The sequence below is a fragment of the Anopheles moucheti genome, chromosome 2, assembly GCF_943734755.1.
Source record: "Anopheles moucheti chromosome 2, idAnoMoucSN_F20_07, whole genome shotgun sequence".
Lineage (NCBI taxonomy): Eukaryota > Metazoa > Arthropoda > Insecta > Diptera > Culicidae > Anopheles > Anopheles moucheti.
This window is the reverse complement of record NC_069140.1, coordinates 80,018,486-80,040,258: the sequence shown is the minus strand read 5'-3', so window position 1 is coordinate 80,040,258 and position 21,773 is coordinate 80,018,486. Positions and strand designations below refer to the sequence as shown.

At 40.5% G+C, this 21,773-nt stretch overlaps 1 protein-coding gene across 1 annotated transcript; it reads right to left on the bottom strand.

The window, feature by feature from the left end:
- Positions 1 to 150: 150 nt before the first annotated feature.
- On the bottom strand, positions 151 to 17,157 carry LOC128310574 (protein N-terminal asparagine amidohydrolase). Its single transcript, XM_053047246.1, has 7 exons — positions 16,327 to 17,157; positions 8,268 to 8,526; positions 7,101 to 7,230; positions 6,830 to 7,012; positions 1,237 to 1,445; positions 1,012 to 1,173; positions 151 to 933 (listed from the first exon to the last, which is right to left on the bottom strand). Exons 2-7 carry the CDS (start codon positions 8,388 to 8,390, stop codon positions 808 to 810), a joined length of 933 nt encoding a protein of 310 aa, XP_052903206.1. The 5' UTR covers positions 8,391 to 8,526; positions 16,327 to 17,157; the 3' UTR covers positions 151 to 807.
- Positions 17,158 to 21,773: the final 4,616 nt, after the last annotated feature.

Below are 21,773 nucleotides of genomic sequence, written 5' to 3'. Positions count from 1 at the left end.
TTATTGCTTGTCGGACCTACAGGACCTAAAAGAAGAATAACAAGAAAATTAATTAATTCACTCCAGAAAAATATCTTCAGTTACATATGTGACATTAAACTTATTACAACAAAAAAAAAACACCACAGTATCACAATCCTCCTAATGAAACATACTTAAATTCATTTATTGTTTGTTAAATAGCTTTGCAATCACTGCGCAATGTAGTGTTCAATACCGAGCAAGGGCAATCGTTTACAGCATTTATGTGTGTGTAGGAGCGTATTGTTTAATCTTTTGTTTCCATCAGTACACACAGCAACAGTCAATATTGTATCGGGGAGGGAAGGAAAAGTTAAACCATGCGGTACATTATGAAGCCCTATTTCTGCACACTGTGCGGCACCTTGTTCTCTAGCTTATCTCCTAACAATGCGCGAAACGGGAGCCAATGTGAGCTACCGGAACAAATAAAAAGGCACTAAAATTATTTATCCAAGTCCAGAGGAAAGTAGAGTAAACGTAACGTAACAAACTGTGAGCATAATATTGACAACCAACGACGATAGCCACCACTTCGTATATTGGCACGATAGTTTTTTTTTCTTCGATAAATATGGGAAGCGAAAAATAGAGAAAGCGAGAGATGGATACATAGAGAGGTTGAGTTTTCCTTCTTTTTACAACACCTTTTGTTTTGGGGTCCTATCAATGGGATTGTAGGAAAAGGAAATAGGTCTACTAGGGACAAGGTCCTCGTCATGCACGGTCGCATGTTTTGTCTTATGATTTAATGTTCCAGTCAAAACATAACGCATAACGCCTTGCTCAATATCGAACCGGTGCCCAACAGCCTGTCGTTTCGTCCCGCCGGAAGTAGTGTGGATTGTTGTTGCGAAACACGGTAACTGCCGGAAATTGATTGTCCTGTATGTATCTAAGTGTGGCACGGACCTGAGACGAAAGAGAAAACAAAATATTTTATTATTAATCTGTTTTGTTGTTCTGTATTCCACTGCTGCTCCTACTCACTTGCATGGCAAAGTGGGGCGGTTCCACATCCGGGCTGGTGGAGAGATGCTTTAGTATAAACTCATCGCTTTGCGCCAACCACAGATCAACGCCGCGCAGTGGATCGTAATTGAATGGGCCGATCCGTAACATGCCTACCGCCGCATCGTATATGTCTAGCACCTGCAATAATACGCACCATTATTGTACCGCGTACTGTAAAGCGTACCAGCGGCCTATACGCACCTGATGGCTACCAGTAAAGTGTCGCGCCATTCGCAGCGGAAGATCCGGACCCTTGTCCGGGAAGGTGGCGGGAAAGATTTCACCCGTCTTAATGTTCACGCCGACACCGTATATGATTGGCCAGTTCACGTCATCGCGCACGATTGTGTTCAGCTCGCCGACGCACGACTGTGTCAGGTCAATCTCCAGTGGATGCTTGTGGAATGATTCTGAAATGTTAAAGATAAGAAATTAGTTGATATAGATTACGATAAATTAGGGATATATGGTTTTAGATATAAGGAAAATAAACTGAAGGCTTAAAGTAGATCGTATTTTGTTTGTTATGGACGGTCTGCATAATATGTTTATTATACGTTAACATCTGGCATTAAACGAGTCCTCAGCTTTATTGGGGTCTATTCATTAATAATCTGTCTCTCGATTAATAATTAATAGGCAAATAGTAAATAAACATAAACAACTATAATCAATAGTTATAAACATAATAAGTGAATTCTCCTGAACAGTGATTTTATTAAACAAAAAAGGAACAATAATTAGGGGCGGCCGGTGGTATATTAGTGACGTCGATGGTCTTCACAAGACAGGATCGGTCCAAAATCCCATCTGGACAAATCTCTCGTAACAAGGACTGACTATCCGGCTACGTTATAAAATTGAGTCTAGTAGTCCTGCCAGAAATGACAAGCATGACCTAAAAGGTCGTTACCAAGGTCTGTGTAGGATAGAGGTCGAGTAATGCAGAGCAATTTGACAAGTAGCCAAAAGATCGTTATACGTGATTTGACGTTTGGACGCCCTTTTCCGTTCAAATGTTTTGTGTGGAGTTGTGTTAAGTAATCGGGATATAGTAAACAAGTAGGCTAGACGCAAGGAATCTTACACGGGCGACGAAATGTCAAATGAAATCCAAAATGGCGAACCTCCATATTGGCTATTACTCGACCTCTATCCTACAGAGACCTTGGTCGTTACGCTTAAAAGAGAGTGAGAGAGGAACAATAATGCTTTCATATGTTCCTTGGTTTACAGGGTTTTTGAAATGATAGAACAACGCAAGCACCAATCGCCACAAGCGCATCACATAGCATCTAGCAGGCATAGTTCAATGCAACCACATGATATCACAATAGCAGCGCCGCTTATCACAAAACGGTATCATGACGGTCTCAGCCAAGTACAATCCGAGCAGTATAAACGCATTCTGAGAAGGATTTTGACAGCTAAATGATGTTTGTTTTGATCCGAAGAAATATTTACTGCATGTATTGAATTAAATATGCTTTATGTCATGAAAAATACAGTAAATGTTACTAACAACCATCGTCTGGCAGTGAAAATCCATCCAAAGATACGTTTATATTCCTCGGATCGTACTTCACTCCTACCGTCGTACTGGTGTTGTGGTAAGCTGCGCTGCGATTGTGATATCATGTGCTTGCATTGGAGTATGCCTGCTTTGATTGTGGTGTTTAGTAATGCCGTTGAAATGTCATGAGCACTGCGCTTGTGGTGGTAGACGCTTGCGTTGTTCGAACATCTCAAAAGTCCTGCATTCAATTGGACAGACTTGGATCAGCATTGAATCTACGAAGTCACAATAAATCCGAGTTGGAGTAGATTGGATTAGTACAACGCGGAACAACTAAAAAAACAAAACAGTTCGGCATCAATGGAATGAATTAGATCTCAAAAGCGAAGTTGTACTGGATATTTGAATCCTTGACAAAACGTTGGTCAATAATTGGTAAGTATTGTAAGAGTTTGTAAAGTTTTCTTAAAAAATATTAAGCAACATCAGTAATGATAGGCCAAGAAATTAGAAATTGTAGTGTTACAAGAGTCTACTAGAAGCTTCACAGTTTTGTCAACCCCGAAATTAATGCTTCTAATAACAGAGCATCTATTTCAGAACCGTTTGAACCATTTTAAATTGATAATCCATAATTATAATGCAAATAAGTACAGTTGTTACTTTCATTTTTGCAACTTGAAGTTCCACAGTAAAAATCCAATTTTTCATAGCATCTTCTCAACGGAACGATCAGTTTATCGCCCCTTCCCAAACTGGAAGATGTTCTCTTCAGCGAATGGTGCTCGATTGGTGTCAATTTTTTTATTTAATTATTTTCTAATTGACCTTTTCGCCGTCAACTGTGCTGACCAGCCACCGGCCACCGTTGGCAGCTCCTCCAGTAGCGGTAGTTTGCACTTGATTGAATTAAGTGGCCATTAGAATATGGAGGGTAAGTGCTATCACCGAAAAGGGGTGGATGGGTGGCCGGCAGAGTGTTCATTCATATTTGATTGGGAGAAGGAGAAGGCGCAAGAAAAAAAAGGGACTTTTGTTTTCTCCCATACGCTTCTTCGAGTACTTGATCGAATCTAAAGTACGTTACGTTCATTCTTTCCATTCGATCTCTCTTACGCTCAACCGGTTTCAATTAAATGCATTATTCTTCATTCAATTAAAGCCTCAGGAGACGCGTGACTAATGCGAGGCAAAAGTGCCGTGTAATGGACGTAATGGATGTTTGGAGTGGGATTGAAGTCGCGCGGAACACGACACCCAACCAGCTAGCTCGTGGGTGATTAACACTTCTTAAGAACCATAATCTCCTCACGGAACTCGGCTGTACGCGTACCCTTATGGTTTGTGATGTTGTTGTCACAATTAGCCTCCGGTACCGGTTTCTTTTGGTCTCTTTGTGTGTCCTAGAATCACCAGCATACATGCTGACCGGCATGCATAAATGATCGTGGAAGGCATCCTCGCGCCGTGGGTGATATATTCCCTCCCATTCGGCTCTAGCGGTCCCATTCCGGCGGTCAATTATAATTTACGAGATGTTACAATCACTATAATTAAATTTCTTGCACCACCACCCGGGTGGACGTTACGATCGTGTGCTACGATCCGTCGAGATGAATGATGAATGGGTATCGAGAACCCTCCGGGGGTGGTTGCTTGATTCGTGCAATAAATATCGTGTCGGTAGGACTTAATAGCGTATTAAGTCGCATGTAAACTTGGGTGATTAGCGTATGCATTACGTATGCCATTGCCCAATAGTGGACACCTTCGGATGGATCATATTGCAAACAAATGTAAATGAAACATATTTAATTGAAATGAAATTACAATTAGACGATAATCAAAAACACATTTGCGATGGTGATCAGTAACATACGACCACTTTATGCCTTGGTAAATAATAATTTATAGTCCACTTTGTCTAAGTCGTTTGTGACCATTGTAATCTCTTTTTCTAGTGACAGATTTATATAATTTGGCCTTGTTCCTAAGGCACAACAATAACCTCAAGAAGTCTAGAAAAGGCCTGCCATTACTGGCTTACTTTGATTTTATTTACTCGTAGCGGGATCATCAATCCAGCGTACGGGGGGAATTGGTCCGGTTGGGATTTTGGGCCGGTCCTCACGTGTGAAGACCGGCGCCGTTACCAATACACCACCGGACAACCTTGTTCCAATACCTGTAAAAATGAGTTCTTAATTTTAGTATGTCTGATGTTTAATAGTCCCTGAAGAAAACATAATTTTGACCGTAAAACACCTTTACTTTTAAAGTCATAAATTTCTGTTCAAACCAAATAAAAAAGGTTTCTTTATCATACAAAAAATGAATAAGTTTGGAGTATAGTTAAATTCTCATCCTACTCCTTATTTGATTGATGTTAGTTTATATTGATTGAAGAATAAAACATTCACCATTCAAGGACTTACAAACCAAAGGCAACATGAAAATTGCTTCTTAAAAATATTACATAATATAAGCAGAATGGATTTATCAAGATTTAATTTAAAACTATCAATATTTCATTTAGAAAAAAAACAAAAATCTTAGAAAATGTTTTGTTAATTCCAATATCAATAACTAATATCAACAACTTTTACAATTTAAATTATCTTAAAAAAGGATAACATATTAATTAGTCAAAATATGCAAATTTACCACAGTATTATGAAACATTATGATTAAAATAAATGAGGCCTTGCTTCATCAGAAGGTATTCATTTTTCCAACATAAGGTCACTACACCACTCGGTTATCCATTATTTTAGGGTATCTTTATTTTCCCCGGAATAAAAACACCAATTATTTAAGCAAATCCTCCAATATCTCGTACGAGCAATTCGATAAGGTTGTTTATCAAACGCCACCTAGGGGAGTATAAAAAAGCGAGGAACGAGTATGTTGGACAACATTAGACGATTTGTCTAGCCCTTTAATGGTGAAAACGGAAAATGGTCAGCACTCTCGGAATCTGCTATGGGATGGTACGTTTGGCCAGTATTCTCACACTCTCGCCTGGATCACTGGATTGCTTATACGTTTATAAGGCAAGGATGCAAAGCACCACAACCCGGCACAGCATCACCCAGAGAACCGGGGGGAGGAAAAAAAAATAGAAATACTAATGGTGTTACCTAATCTTTTTCTATCATCAATTTTAGAAAGCTGCTGCCCTGCTTCCTCCGTTGGGATTTATCGGTCGATGTGACGATGCGCATGCACGCCCTGGGGAGGGTGTCGAGAGAATATTCGAAACGGTTTAGGATTTTGTGGCTTCAAACCATACTTCAATGTGATCGTCTACCGATGTGGCATCCTGATACGGTCATTAAATTTTGACTAAGCTTTATTGGGGAGTAACTTTCCTCCGTCAGCAGTGGCAGGAGTCTTTGTTTGGACAGTGCACATGCAATCATGCTCTAAGTCCTCTTTCTAGACGACAAAGCAAATCGTATCGATAATTGATAATAATAACGTAACATCCGAAACGTAAAGTGTTGCTGAAACAATATCTTATGTGGCGACACTGTGGCGATTTCTGGTTTCAATTTAGTGATTGTAAAAAAAAATATACCCATGCAACATCTCGAACTCCGAATCGAATGGATATTGCGAATATAAATATTATGATGATTTATAGACGTAACTTCCGCGTGATGTATACCGCTTCGGGTAGAAATGTAATCCACCCATTTACCAGTACTGTTAACCACATCACATTTATGGACGATCAAGCTTTATGTTGCCCCGCCGAACGTAAGGAAAGGAAAGCGAAGAGAAACCCGACCTCTGGTCGGTTCACCCTTTTGCTCGTCGGCCGTTTGATCGTTTTAAATAGATTCCGATTCCATAATTATAGCCTAACCTCGCACTGTGATGTGTCCAATAGTGAATCATTGAGCAAGTGACTCGATGTGCGCTTTACGTTCTCTGTCGACAGTCCCATTTGCCCATTTAGAGGATTTTCTACGGGCACTAAACGCCAAAACCATTCGCAACCTCTGACCGACCGCGCAAGAAGATCTCCGCACATTTTGTTTGGTTGGTTCAGGTGAAAGATTGCACACCTCCACGAGTAAGGTTCGGAAGACAAATTCCACACCTTTTCTATAAATGTGCGACCGTCCGACTCGAGCCGGCGTTTTGTCTGTCATTCGTTCGGGCCAACCGTTTCGCTCGGTTTCGCGGGGCCTGGTGGTTGTAAAACACTGCAAAACACTTTATGGCTCTAGCAGATGTCAAAAAGGGGAAGGCGCACACAAACACACTTACGCATAATGTTGCTGAAGAGATCTTCCGCGTAGCCTTGCGGGTCACTGAAGCCGCCAATAAGCTGTAGCTCGATGCGCCCTTCGGGATAGCCGAATGCAAGTTCCTGTACGCGGGCCACCATTGCCGATACGGCTTCGTCCGTCCCGTTACCGTCCAGATGTGCCAGGGCGATCGCTCCAGATCCTGCAAAAAAAGGAAAAAGGAAGAGCAGTTCAAACATCACACAGTAAAAGGAACTAATTTATGAGCTTTCCATTGAAAAGCTGTATACCTGAGTGTCGTACGACTACGATTATGCATGTGGTTGCATCATCGGATCCAATAATGTTGACGTTACGGTCGTGTGGTGCCACCGCGGCCATTTCGCGCTGACAAACGTACAGCAATCCCGGAGCACCTACCTGTTATTGGGGGAAAATAGGATGAATATCCAATAAATGTTCTTTATCTTTCAGTTTTACTATTTTTTATGAATATTGGGTGTAATTTCTGATGCAAATTATAATAATCTTCCTTCGTCTGAAAGTGCTCTGAGGCACTCTTCTCTTCCTTTTGGTGTTGCCTTTTGGTGTTCATCTATGTCTAGGATCTTTAATAGATTATCTTCCATCATTCTGTTATTCTTGAAGTATCACAACCTGTTTTGCAAAGTCTTTCGTGAAGTTTGGTCATTGTTTTAATTTTCTGTCTACAGCGTTTGGTGTTAGGCCTCTCATACGTTTAACAATGTCCTTTTCTCTAAAAAATAATTTCACTAAAATCGCCAAAAAATCATATACACGGTATCCCGCAATTTTTTGACAGTTTCCCATCAATTTTTGAATCCGTCCCACATTTTTTTGACTGCGTTGCAGATATTTTTGAATCCGTCCCACATTTTTTTGACTGCGTGCCTCATATTTTTGAATCCCAAGGTTTTTTAACGGTTTTCCATATATTTTTGAATTCGTTTCGAGGATTTTTGATTAGTGCGGTCCGGTGATGTATAGGTATCGGCGCAGGTCTTCACAGGACCAGTCCAAAATCCCATCCAGATCAATTTTCTGTAAACAGGACAGACTATCCGGCTACGGATAAATAGAGACAAAACAAGCCAGAAATGATAGGCTTAGGCCCTTTTGAGGTTGTTGTGCCGATACACAAAAAATAAAGATGTTAAAGGTGAATCAAGCATTGGTAATGAGCTTGACGGTCTCTGCAGATTGTTAGGACGTTAACCAACCACCTCATTCGCAGCGGTCAATTTTCTTTAAACTTTTTTTGCCTCAAAGATGACATTTATTTAAATTTATTTAAAGTAGCATTCAGAACTATTTGCGAAACCGTCAAAAAACCTCGAGAAGAATTCAAAAATATGTGGAACGCAATCAAAAAACCTTGGGAAACTGTCAAAAAATTGTGGAATACCCTGTAAAACTAAACAAGAAGCGCAGCTTACCGTTTTGGTTGGTATGGACAGCAGCTGTGTGGCCGTTTCACGGTATACGGGATGCTCGAGAAACAGTGCATGGGTATTGATGGGGCGCTCATCCTGTATCACACCGTTCAGTACCAGCACCATGATGGAGAGCCGGCCGCCGACGACTTGCGCGTGTGTGCTTGTGTTGGATGGGCAAATATAAATAACAGCGTGAACAAAGCAACCACTGACAAACTTCCTTCGAGCGTTCGATTCACTTCCGGTGGTTGTGGCAAATCTGAAAAAATAGACGAGAGAAAGTCCTTTTTTAATGCGAGTGTGATAGTGATCTTGACGGATGGTGACGCTTTTATTTCCAATCTACGGCAACGATCGGCAACTTCCCAAGGATTGGGTATGTCGACGGAAAGGCTTCAAAACAGAATGACACGGCGTGATGGTGTTCACACAGTTTGTTTTGGATTGGGTTTGATTTGATGTTTTGATTAATCATTCATGCTGTTGGACATTAGGGAGTGTGCGGGACACACTGGGCAATGTAGAAGAAGATGATGATGATGATGATGCAAACGGAGTCACCTGCGAGGTCGTCGCATCAATCCACCCCATTCGCTATTGAGGCGACGACAAACCGCCATCTCCGCCGCTTCTTTTCCCGTTTTTTTGACATTTTATGCTCCAGTGGCGTCCTGGTGGAGGAGAAGATACCCGGGAGGTGGTTTGTCTTCGACGCAACGCGTCATACAGCCGCGGCGCACCCTTCGACGATCCAAAAGCTGTCATATTGCGTTTTGATGCTTGATTAAATTATAGAGATTATACGCGGGATGTACCGCGCGGGATACCACTATTCAGTGATTTTTACCGCCGCCGGGTTGCTTTCCGTCCGTTCCTTCTGCTTCTTCCAAAGCTCGAATGTGAGCCGCGCAACTATCTTTGTCCAGGTATCGGACGGGTACGGTACCGTGGTATGAATGCCGACTCTTCACTCTCCGGGACTCTCTTGTCGAACCCTGAAGCAACACCTCGCCTATGATGATGGATGATTAATGATAAACCAACTTCATTGCAGAGGCAGGCAACGCCAAGCCGACGCACACGCCATTTGGCGGTGAGCTGATTTGAAGCCTATTTCCCCCCCAATCCCACTGCCACAGTTAGTTTCCTTTCTGCTTGTTTGAGCGATAATTCGTATGCTTCTGCGCCACAATGCTATGGAAGGAAGCTTCAGTTTCGGAACTCCGGCCACAAAACGTCGCGACAGTAGTGTACTATGCAATGCAACGCAATGAATGGGAAGATTGCTGTGCAGCTTGGAATCATAATTCACCGGGTGTTTCTCCTTCCTTTTCCTCGCCACAAAGATAACGCCACATACAAGCTGCAAGTCAAAAGCTGACTGTCGGTGATCGTGAAGTATGATCGATTCCGAATCCGTTCGGAGAAGCAAAGAAAAAAAGGTGCGTCCTAATGGTTGTTGCTTTGCTGCAACGTCCCAGCGTCAGCTCACAATACAAACAGTGCACACACATCATTACGTCGTCGACGTCCTTCGACGGTCCTCGCGTTCGACGATCAAATGAGTGCATTGTTGGTTTGCCGACGCAATCAACATTCTTTCACCACGTTGGTGTGTAATTGCATTCGTCGCAGCGTTCGTCCCACTGGAAGTACGGCGAAATGTGCAACAATGTGTAAGCCGGCAATTGAAAGAATTTTCATTTTCCATAACAAGTCCTCTAGTCGATGTTGATTGTTTTGCATCAGTGGAGAAGCCGTTTGATATATGTATGGAGATGATTAGCAAGGCCGGGAGCCATGTGTCAGGCAGTATGTTATTTATTATTAGATTTAGAATTGAACAGGTAAATATTATGGTAATGTTCATGCGAAATTTAATGTTTCCAATGTCATATTGAGTTTGGTTATTATTAAAGTATTTTATACATTATCTGCAGTTGTATCGATTTGATGAATTTAAAACTTTATAACTTAATATTAAAAGTAGCATTAGATTTACATCTAATTTGCGTATAACACATGAGTAAATCAACAGAGAACCATCATCAGCAGTAGATATAGGACACAGTTAAGTAGGTGAACTGCCTAGTTAGCAGCTTAAGAGTCAAATATTATAAAATAATTTTTTATTTTTTATTTTGAATTAAAAATTATTATAAAAGAGCAATAAAAGTTGGTTTGAACAGATTATCTATAAATATTGAGTTATTTTAATCACTTGAATTTTAAACAAAGAGAATATTTTGAACTAGATAGAAAGATCGTCAGGAATAGGTTAAAGTTACAGTAGACTCGACTACTTCAAGCAGAGATTTATTAATGTTATTTCAAATAAATTCAAATATTTCAAATAAATAATATTTAATAAAATCCTAAATAAATTAAATTTTCTTATGATATTCTGCTACGATGAATAATACTTTCTACATTTTTTTAAGATGTTCCTCAAGAACACGCATTTGCATTTTGGTGATCAGTATTTGGTGATTCTAGTATTTCGTAGGTCGTGGATCGAATCTCACCTAGACCGACTCGACAGTGAAAAGTACTAAAGGTATTACTATCTGATAAGACTTGCAAGTCCAAGATGGAGAGCTAGTAGATCTTTGTCCTAAGAGGAGATCCTTTATCCTAAGGTACACCGAAGACTAAACTGAAAGTGATAAACTGAAGTGAAATTGTTACTGTTCTCGCGTTACAACGAAATATAAGATCATCAATAGTGATACTACTTCACCAGTAAAAGTAATTTAGATGACGGTAAGCATCACTTTTAATTAATGTCGATACAGCGTCCACATTCTGTAGCTCCTGATCGTCTTAATCGTCTCTGAAGCGAACAATAAAAACAACGAGAGAGAAATCGTCCAAGAAAACTGAACATATCACAAGGAATGCAATGAAAGACGTTACACGCACGGTAACTGTTTCACACACAAGAATTTGCCACCCATTTCTAGGGTACCTTGCGAGTATTGTGAGCGTTCCATCTTCCCAGCACCCAGCACGGTAGCCGCCCTCAGTCTCGTTTCGCTGGTTGAGAAGAAGATCGCTAGCAATTAAGGCTATATTTGATTAACTGCTTGCCATTTATTTCATCATCATGATCATCACCATCTTTTTTAAAACGATCGTACCATTCCGCACACGAATTGGCAGCAGCATCAGCACTCAGTATGGAAACCGTAATTGAATAACTTTTTGCGCTATGCTGGCGACACATTCGGAAATGGAGTTAGGTGTTTGGATACATCGTTAAGATGCTTTAATTATTTAATAACATTTAGCCTGCGATAGAGAGATATATATAGTGGGCAGAAGAGTGGCTGATTGATGATGATCGTATGTCGGGAGTAACATCCGGAATGATGATGTCCAGTGTTGGGAAGATTAAAAATATTTATAGTACAACCTAATAAAACAGGATTGTGGAAATATACGTGGAACTTATTATCTCGGATGTCCATTTCAAATAACAACCGACGAAGCAATTATAGATTATCCAATCGTGCACCTAATTGACGTGTACTCGTAAACCTTCGAAGATGACGGACATTCGGTGTCAAATGACACACATAAAAGTCTAGCATAGCTCCGACAGGGAAACTCCTCCACCCGTAAAAGGATGCAATCTGTAAATATCTGTTTTGCATATCAATTTCCTCGCTTGTCTATGTGATGGTCACATTTTACGAGTGTGGGAGTGCCGAAAATCAAATTTAATACCATTCGCACCTCGTGCTTTCGAACGGAGCCCAGGATCGAACGTCCGGTTTGCCCGTGGGCTAATCATGAGACCATGTCGTCATAAAGTATCAATCGTACAAAATGCTAATTACAGACGGTAAGCACTGAGTAAGTCATTATCTAAATCTTCACCCGCCATGTCGGTCCCAATCCCTCTGGGTGAGGGGTTTCCAACGACAAAACCCATCGGCCATCATCGTTGCTCCATTCGAGCCTTTATGTCGGTGCATTGTTGGGGGAATGGGGCTTGAAGCAGTTGCATTAATTCTCTGTCATCTCAGCATTCTCTTGACGGTGCGCGTGCACTGTTGTGCAAAATTTGCCCACTGACCTGGCGCAGGCATTGTTAGACTGTTGGTGGCGCAATAGCAGCGGGGAACCCCGCATGATGGTTGGTCGCCGGTAATGAAACGTGCCCATGTCAGATGTCTCAGATATAGTTTCAGATGCGATGTGAGACGCTCTGAGCGGCACTGAGGTATTTGCCGTTCCAGGCAGGGTTCGGTGCGTCAAGAGGGCGAGCTGTTATCATTAATTCATTCCCTCTGCCAGGTTTGCTTTTCCATACCAATTTGCAACACGAGGCACTCGTACTCTCGTGTGTCGATCATGCTCATAACTAATCGGACGACAGTCGGGGTTAGTTTTTTTTTGTTTTGTCAATGTCTCTCCCTCACAGACAGTCGGACAACAATGCTAGAACAAATAGGTTATGTTCGACAGTGGAATGTATGAGGTGAGGTGTAGAAAACGAACCACGTAATGAGGTGTAGAAATTATAGGTTGTTTTGGAAGGCGGTGAGCCCACCCTGCGTCTGTCTCTGGGTTGTCTTAAACTGTGTTGAAAGTGAGACGAAAATGATAGGGAAAGGCATATTTTGCTGGCTTAAAGCGGGGATTGATCGTTTCTGAGGCTCTGGGTGGGAACAATGCTGGTAAGCTAGGAACAGGGCAACGGATTGAGCCCTATTGTGATGGAAATTGTTAGAATACTAAGGCATCTTCATTAATAAACAAGACAGTGAGGAAGATGTATAATATTTCAAAAAGTAACACAAAATTAAAGCAAAGTTTATTAAATGTAAAAGCTAAAAATGAAAGAGTTGTTGAATTTAGGTGCGGAATTTGAGGTCGTTTTTTGAGATTTTGCACATTGAAGTGTTGAATGTGACAGCTATGTATAGAACTGATGAAAATATGATCAAAAGATCAATAAAGTAGCAAATGTTTTTCAACTTGATTATGTAACAAATTGAGAAACGGTTGAATATTCCAAAAGTGTACTAAAAACCCTGCAAAACTCTAAAGAGAGCCTGGTAGGTTTAGTCGAAGTTTTCTACAGATTCCTTAAAGTTAAAACAACAAATATATCAAGCTGATTTTACTAATTTGATATTTATTAAATACAAAGTCCACCAGGACATAATTTAAAAAGGACAGGGCTCTATATTAATTTTAGATTAGTTAATATTTTTTTATAAAAATTTTGAACTAATTTTAAAGTGACATATTACAAACATATTAATTTGCTATAAATCAAACCGCAGATGTTCTCTGAATGATGTTATGCTTATATTATAACCGAATTGCTCAGACAATCTATTGAATTCCCTAGCCATCGATAATATTGGGCCATTTGAATCGTATTGCGTGTTTCTAAACTTTCTATAGATAATCAGTCGGTTTCGTGTTGCAGTTCTTGTAGCGTTTAGGTTGATTTTTTCTAATATATCAATGTTGCCACATAGCACACCGGCAACAAATAATGCTTGAGCATTTCTACGCCTGCTCTCCTGAGTTTCTGATCCTAGTAGCAAATGTCGAGCCCGTTAGGGAGGTAAGTTGTCACGGTCTTACCACAGTAAGCGTCGATTTTGGATCGATTCCATCTTTTGTTACTGAGACAAGAATATTTTGATGAATTCTTACTTGCATTCTTACTTCAAATTACATCAATAATTTTAAACCAAGGTCTGTGTAGCATAGAGGTCGAGTAATAGCCAATATGGAGGTTCGCCATTTTGGATTTCATTTGACATTTCGTCGCACGTGTAAGATTCATTGCGTCTAGCCTACTTGTTTACTATATCCCGATTAATCAACACAACTACACACAAAACATTTGAACGGAAAAGGGCGTCCAAACGTCAAATCACGTGTAACGATCTTTTGGCTACTTGTCAAATTGCTCTATATTACTCGACCTCTATCCTACACAGACCTTGATTTTAAACAATAAATTGAACATTCAATATCGACAGTACAATTAAAAAATCAAATCAAATTAGAAAACAGTTGAATATTTTGAAATATGTTGAGGAACTAATCAAAGTGCTAACACCACATGGTTAGCGTTGCAATCTGCAATGCAAATATGCGACCGGAGAATGTAATGTCACGTGAAACCCCATAGGCAACAGTAATTAATAGCGCCACCCTTAAGACAAGACCCGGCCATCATCTCGGTGTTGCTAATGATCGGTTACAAATCCCATTATTAATTGCACATCGCAGCCGCGTCCGATATGTGATCATGAAATTAATTTAATTGTGTGTGAAAATCCACACACCAAAACAAACCAAACGGCACACGGCACGGCACCCGCAGAGCCATGATTAATTGAAAGAACCACAACCACAATGTTGATAACCAACGTTTAGAAATGAAGTTCTTTTTTAAATTAATTACTCGTTGCGCTTTATCGGTTAACAATTAAAAAGTGTACATAATGTAGAGTCATGCCCGGTGCAGTTGAGTCCAAGTAGTGAGAAATGATTTGGGTTCTTTTCGATAAACTGTTGTGACCACCTGTAGCGCTTGGTATGGTGCAAGACGAATGATGCTGATGCTCTGCCCGAGGGGCTACAAATCTTCCGCGCCCTCGGAAAGGTGCGTCAAATGGGAACAACTAATCCATAAATCATAAATCCGATTCAAATGACAAACAGGCGCGAGCATTGAAACATTAAGCAGTGAGAGGATGAGGGGAAAGACTTTTTCAACGATGCAAAAGGTGTTATATTGAAATGAAATAATATTGCAACAAATTGTTAAGAAACACTCGAACTTTTGGAGAAAGCGAACAAGTTGGTTAGAAAGCGAACCCATGTCGTAATTCCAACACAAAGAATTCTAACTCGTTAAGCGGGCTTCATACTCCGAAAGGTGGAAGATTTATCGACAGAACCTGCAAACTGGCGGTCATCATTATTTAAATTGATGGAACCTGAACCTTCCAGCTGAACCACGCCAAGGGTTTGTCCCGCTGAGCACTTCTACCACCACCATACACATTAGATTACGTGTAGGAAAAACAAACCACCGAACATGGCACGACATGGCATTCAAACCTGGGCGCGCATCATGATCCCGGCGAGGAATTCGCATTTCATCGGCGAAGATTCGTTAAGATAACTATTTTTCGCACACAGTATGGTAATTATTCATTTGCTGAATACCTTCCAAACACTAGCGATCCTCCCGCCAGGCGCATTTCGGGCAGTGCTTCATCAATCTGCCATTACGGATCGCGCTACAGGGCCCCGATGAAGTACGTGGACGAACTTTGTGCCAATCCAGAGATACCTTGGATAAACGGTTCGACCTAGATCTTCGCCTTCGCCAAAGCGAAACTAATTAAACGGGTACGAATTGAACGGTTTCAATCTATTTCATTAATCAGACCCGGCCTGAACTGCACTTTCGTGAGTGGATATTGTCGAGCCCACCGCGGTGGAGTTGGAGTTGGCACAGAGCTGAGGTGGGTAATTGTGCGCTCGGCCTGCTTGGCTGCTATAGTTACACCTCGTTGGTTTAGGGAGGGAAGCGATTTTGGACACGAACTAATCGTACGTGGAATAGAGGCAGCAAGGAGATGTGCTTTTGCTTCTCTTATACCTACGGGTGGTGATATATTGGTTCCATGGTACAGCCGGATCGATGATCACGATCCCGGAAGAGTTGAGAAAGCAGGCAAGAAAGTAGTGCGGATGTGAGATAAAGCCGACGATTCTTGCCAAGGCTTTGCCTGTGGTCTTCTAGCTTGTTGCCAGTGGAGTCGCAAACGCAAACCCTGATCATGGCTAGATATTTCGATTAAATGTTGAGCATGAGTTTGAACTACACAGATCTAATCTGATGCTGTGCAACGCCACTGCTTACATCAAAGTGACGCGCAATCGCGTTAGATATTGTTTAGCAGCGTTAAGAAAACGTTTTAAAAAATGAACTTAAAAAGATGAATTATAGCAAAAAAAGCCACAACGAGTATCGGATACGTCAGTGAATAAGTAATACAAAAATGCTTACATGCGGTCAATCAATCGGATCACTCACGTTGCAATCAACCAGCTGCACAGGCACCCACTCCCTGTACCGCGGTACCGGAGGAATTAAAAAAAAAACGAAATAAACGCTGTCGAACGATCGTAATCGGTACCAGGAAACAAAACTCACTGCCACACTATATTTTGCCCCGACTCACAAAAACACTCCGCGCTGCACTGTTCCACTTATGTGCATAAACCACTACCCACCTTCAATCTCAGCATCTAATCAGTCCACTATCAGCCACTAACCGTAAGCACCCAAGAAGATATATCAAACAGCAATGATAGTAGCTTCTTCTATCAGTTTGCTTTCAGGCGCATAAAATTGTACAAACTGGTCGACCTAATCGGCCAACAGTCCAGGCAGTCGCGTTGTCTGCAAGTGTTGTACGATCATCACTTCACTTTCCACATCGGGGTTTTTTGTTTTTCTTTTTGACGGTTATTCGATTTTAAATATCTTTCTTCTTGGCATCACTAGCTCACACTTCACTCGTTTTAATTTGATCGAATAGTTTTTTCCACCACTGTGAAGCACACGCGACCGAGCGATGTTCACCCGGACGATGCTGTCGGATGACTGAGCGCTCGAGCGACTGGGAATACCCCGCGAATACGCTCCACGGTCGGACAGATGGGATGCTGCTGAGAGCTGCCTGCTCCTTGGATGCTGCTACACACACGATCCACCACTCTCGATTCTCGACGGTACGGGACGTACTCGATTTTCGAGGCTCAGCTGACTGGCAAGCGCTCACAATGCGGATGGGATGATCAGCCGGTCGATCGTACCTTACCGATGTCAATAGGATTGTCTCATTATATATCTGTAAAGAGTAAGAAATAGAAATAGAAATATATTTAATAAAAATATAAAATATAACATATAAAACATATAATATAATAACAATAACAAAAAATGTCATATGATTAAATAAAATCTGTTTTTTAGACAGAAATTTATTAATTTTGAATTAATGACGTATGAGAATACGTCTAATAAATATTAAACTAAGAATTTTAGAATTCCAAAATAACCCAGATATTTATTTACGTCAAGTGATGAGAATACGTTTAATGAATTTTTGATTACTTTTGGTAGTTAATAACGTTTCTCACTATTTCTTTCTATAATTTTCTAACGTTTTGTACGTTTCATTTTCAAAAAATATTGCATTTTTGTTATTATCACTTTTCGAAAGTACCTTGAATACAATTTTAGCATAAACTTCAGCCACTTTAAACGATTCATGTGTGATTTATTTATGCTTATATTTATTTATTTATATATTATGTTTTGAATATAATGTTATACTACATTAAAACTACCATGTGACACATGTATGTGACGTTTTAATCTCATATACTTTTATCATATGCGAGTAGTTAAAGAGCTTCATGAGTGAATTGAGACACTACTGATCCTTAGGGAAACTTGTCAGATTTCAGATATGTGAAGATCTTAAGTAGTGGTGCCTCGGGAAATAGTGATCCAATATCTATTATATATATATCTGGAGGACTGACTGTATAAAAAAGGGCGCTGGAGGATTGATGATACTGATTGATCATCATCAGATCAGGTAAATAGGTTAAAATGGCACTAGGAATGCGAGAGTTGTTGACGTTTCTTAGATGATATCTTCGATATCTTCGATATCTCTACTTTTCGAGCAAAACAATCCGTAATTTAATAATTCCTTCCATCTCAAATCTAATTTGTAGTACATCAACATCATTATTTTCATTAAAAAGATAGTAAGCACTTCCAAATCTATGTTTTATCTTTACTAATTTTCCTAATTTATCTGAACAGATAGTCAATATGATGACTAACGGCTAATAGTAATTAGTTTTTTTTGTGAAAAGTTAATAAATTTCCGACTTTTCATACGATTTACATTTAATTTTGAATGTTCGATGACTCTACAAGTACTACATACATACAGCGAAGAAGCAACTACTATAAATCAACATTTATGTTTGGCTTTTCCACTGATTGGACCAGGATTTGTTTACTTAATGATCGGTGATGAATGAAAAAACTAAAAAAAAAAATATTTTGATTTCACCTTACTTCTGTTACTTCTTTATGTTACGAACAAATACAGACACATACACATATACTCTATCGGCATGTATTGTTCCCCCGCAAGGGGGAAACGATTACGAATTCGTCTGATCGTAACCTTCTCGCGATCCTTAAAATCCATGACTGTAGCCCGGAACGGATTTTTTTGTTCCCGAAATGATTGATAAGCGCCCTACCCCGGGCCCATATGATGAGCACAAACGCGGGCCAACGTTATCAAAAGGCGCAACCGTAGCCGATTGTAGTGAGGCTAATGGAGCAAGAGTGCGATCGCCTTTTCCCCGTGTGTTCCCCCGCCAGATCTCTGTTGGGCAAAACCGAACGGATCGGTCAAACTTTCCAGGGCGCGGCTAATCTCCACGTGCTCCACGCACACGGGGCTATGCGCGGAAGCTGCGCACGGCGAGTGGTGGGTACATGTGCGCACTGTTATCTTATCAACACCGGGCGCGGGTTTGATGTGATTGGACTGAATGGGTTGGCCAATCAAGTTAGGTGTCTAAAGAACGGGAGAGAACGGGAATTGAAGCAAAAAAAAAAAAACGACAACAACACTGGCGCCATCATTAGATCAATTCCGAAAGCCCGAAGAAGTTGCCCGAGGGATGGTCCAGAGTGGACGCAATGATAAAGCTAGACCGGGCAGAATGTACGGGCGCGATAACGGAAGCGAGCGAAAGTGGTCCGGTGATAACAATAATACGTTATTTTGTCTAATTCGCATAAGCTTTTTATCACCCTTCTTGTTCGAGATTATTGTCGACATAAGGTTAGGTTTCACGTCACCAAGCCCTCGTCCCAGTAGTATTCGTCCAGCTAGAAGCAGATGTTTTTGTCCAGTAGGAGTACTTGGAGCTTGTGAGAAGCAAATCGCCAAGTTCATCATGTCCGTTGGGAGAACATTTGAAAGTGGTCAACCGCCAGAAGTCGATGGGCGTCGAAAACGAGTCGATCGGTACCAGAGTTACCTGGACTCTCTGGTGAGGGCAGACGAGTAGTACGGGCTACATATTTGATTAATATATTCGTTCCGTATGGCGAGTGTCTTAAGTTACCGACAAACACACACGCACATTCTGTCCAGTTGCAGCAGAGTTAATTAAACATTACGGCGGTGAAATTGAAAATGGAATTCATTAGAATACATTATCGGGTTACGACGACACGGCCAGGATTGTCGATTGATGCCGATAGTCGATTTTGGTAAGCGGACACCAACGCGCTGGTGGTGTGGTGTTGCTCGAAAGCTACCGGACCTGAGGCCGGACTTCTCCAGTTCGCATTTCGGCACTTACGGTGGGACGGGAGAAAAATCAAAGCCGAACCGGGTGGGATAGTGGGATAGGTTGATAGGGAGACCGGGTGCCGAGAAGGTTTGATACGGTTTGCATTTCATTTGCAAAATCATGTGCTCGTGTATGGATTCGTGATTGTTCTATGTTTGCTGTCAGCTTGTTGTCAGTCGACGCACGTTCAGGCACGATTTGGGGGCATGGTTTTTAAAGAAAGAAGCAAGTAAATGGCCATTGCCTGTGGGAGAGTAACCAGTGGCGTTATCGCTTACGTTGGCCGGGCAAAATATTCTTTGAGTAATGCTTTCAATTATTGCTTGCGAGGTGTAGTTTAATATTGTAACGCAGAAGTAAATTATTCGTTTCGAATTCGTTGTGATTAGCGTTGTTTCTAAAGAATCGCTTTAATAAAATTCATTTAAATCATGAGTCGAATACCAACATAAATTGGATAAATCCTCAAAGTTTAACAATTTACCAAAGATAAATGAGTTAATATTTGGATTATTTCATCAAAATATTAATTGTTTATTCAAAAAATATTAAAAAAAAACAAAATCAAAACCTCCGTAATCTAAAATCAATAGCAGTTTATGAATCTTTTAAAATTTTTGATTGTTTGGGGATACAATATCCTTTCTATAATTCCAAAATCTTATGGAATTCGAAAGAACTCAAGCAATTTAGGAAAGAAATCCCAAGAATTAGAAGAATCTTGGAAGATTCTTAGAGATTCATACAATTCAATAATTTTCGAGAAGTCTTTGAGGATTCCTGGATTTTATGGAATTGAAGAATCTGTGAGAATGTCATGAATCTTCAGAAAAGTGATTCAGAGCTATTTAATTAGTGAATAGATTCATTCTGAATTTTGAATCTGAATCGCATTCACTCAACACTGGTAATGATACAATACAGTCAAGGCTCTCTAAGGTAGTATATCTCAAAGATAGCAAGTCTCTCTAAGATATTTTTGGAAGTCCCTTCATTTCCAATAATATTTGATGTCTCTCAAAACTGCAAAGTCTCGCTAACATGGCATTCTCTAAGCTGCACATACTGTTAGTACACCAATGGCTCCCTAAGGTAGCCATGTTTTGGTGTTTGCCAGTGACAGCTCGCGATGGCTGCGTTTACAGAGTATGGTTGAAGACTTTTGCCATATATAAGTGTTACCATCTAAGTGTGTTTGTCTCCCAGAGCTGCAAGTCTCTTTAAAATAGTGGTCCCTTAAGCTTGCAGATTAGAGAGACTTGACTGTATATGAATTTGTTCCAATATAACAACTCTCTCTCTCTCTCTCTTCTTTGCGTAACGATCTACTACTACTAGGTTATGCCTGTCACTTCTGGCTTACTTAGCCTTATTTTATCACGTAGCTGAATAGTCCTTGGCTACGGGGGATTGGTCCGGATGGGATTTTGGTCCAGTCCGTTCGTGTGAAGACCGGCCCAGCTACTATCATGCCATCGGGCGTCCCATATATAACATCACCATTTGAAAACAGCGTGTACTTGAATAGCTAGTAACGGCTCTGGTATCTAATTGAATCTCAACTTCCGTGCGTAGGATAGATTAATTTAAAATTATTAATATTACATTTTTATATCCCCCCAAACTGTTTGTCGCTTTTTGTGCCGAAAAGCCCGAGATTTTTGGGTCGAAAAGGTGAAAAGAAGGCAAACAATGCAGAAAAACAGATAATGGTACTATGCAGTACGTAGACTAACATTTGATATTTTGCAAATATAGCAATATTTTACAAAAAAACTTTCAGCAAAGTCATCAAATTTAAATTTCCTAAGTTTATGGATTAGGAAAGCATAAGCTTAAGCAGTTAACCTATGGTAACCAACACAATTTAATTAAAAATAAAATGTCTTGTCGCTATAAAAAGTGCATTTTTCAACATAAGCTCTTTGAGTCATTTGTCGGGCTTTCCCATCAAACCGTGTTGGACATTTGCAATAAAATGCCATCTAACAGTACTGCCTACGGTGGGGCGATAAAAATCAATGCATTCCAATGCTATTTATCCTAATT

Coding starts and splice junctions, on each gene's coding strand:
- LOC128310574 (XM_053047246.1), bottom strand. CDS start 8,390: ATGGTGCTGGTACTGAACGGTGTGATACAGGATGAGCGCCCCATCAAT. Junction 1,174..1,236: donor ACTTTACTGGTAGCCATCAG/GTGCGTATAGGC, acceptor GTATTATTGCAG/GTGCTAGACATATACGATGC. Junction 934..1,011: donor CGCCCCACTTTGCCATGCAA/GTGAGTAGGAGC, acceptor CTTTCGTCTCAG/GTCCGTGCCACACTTAGATA.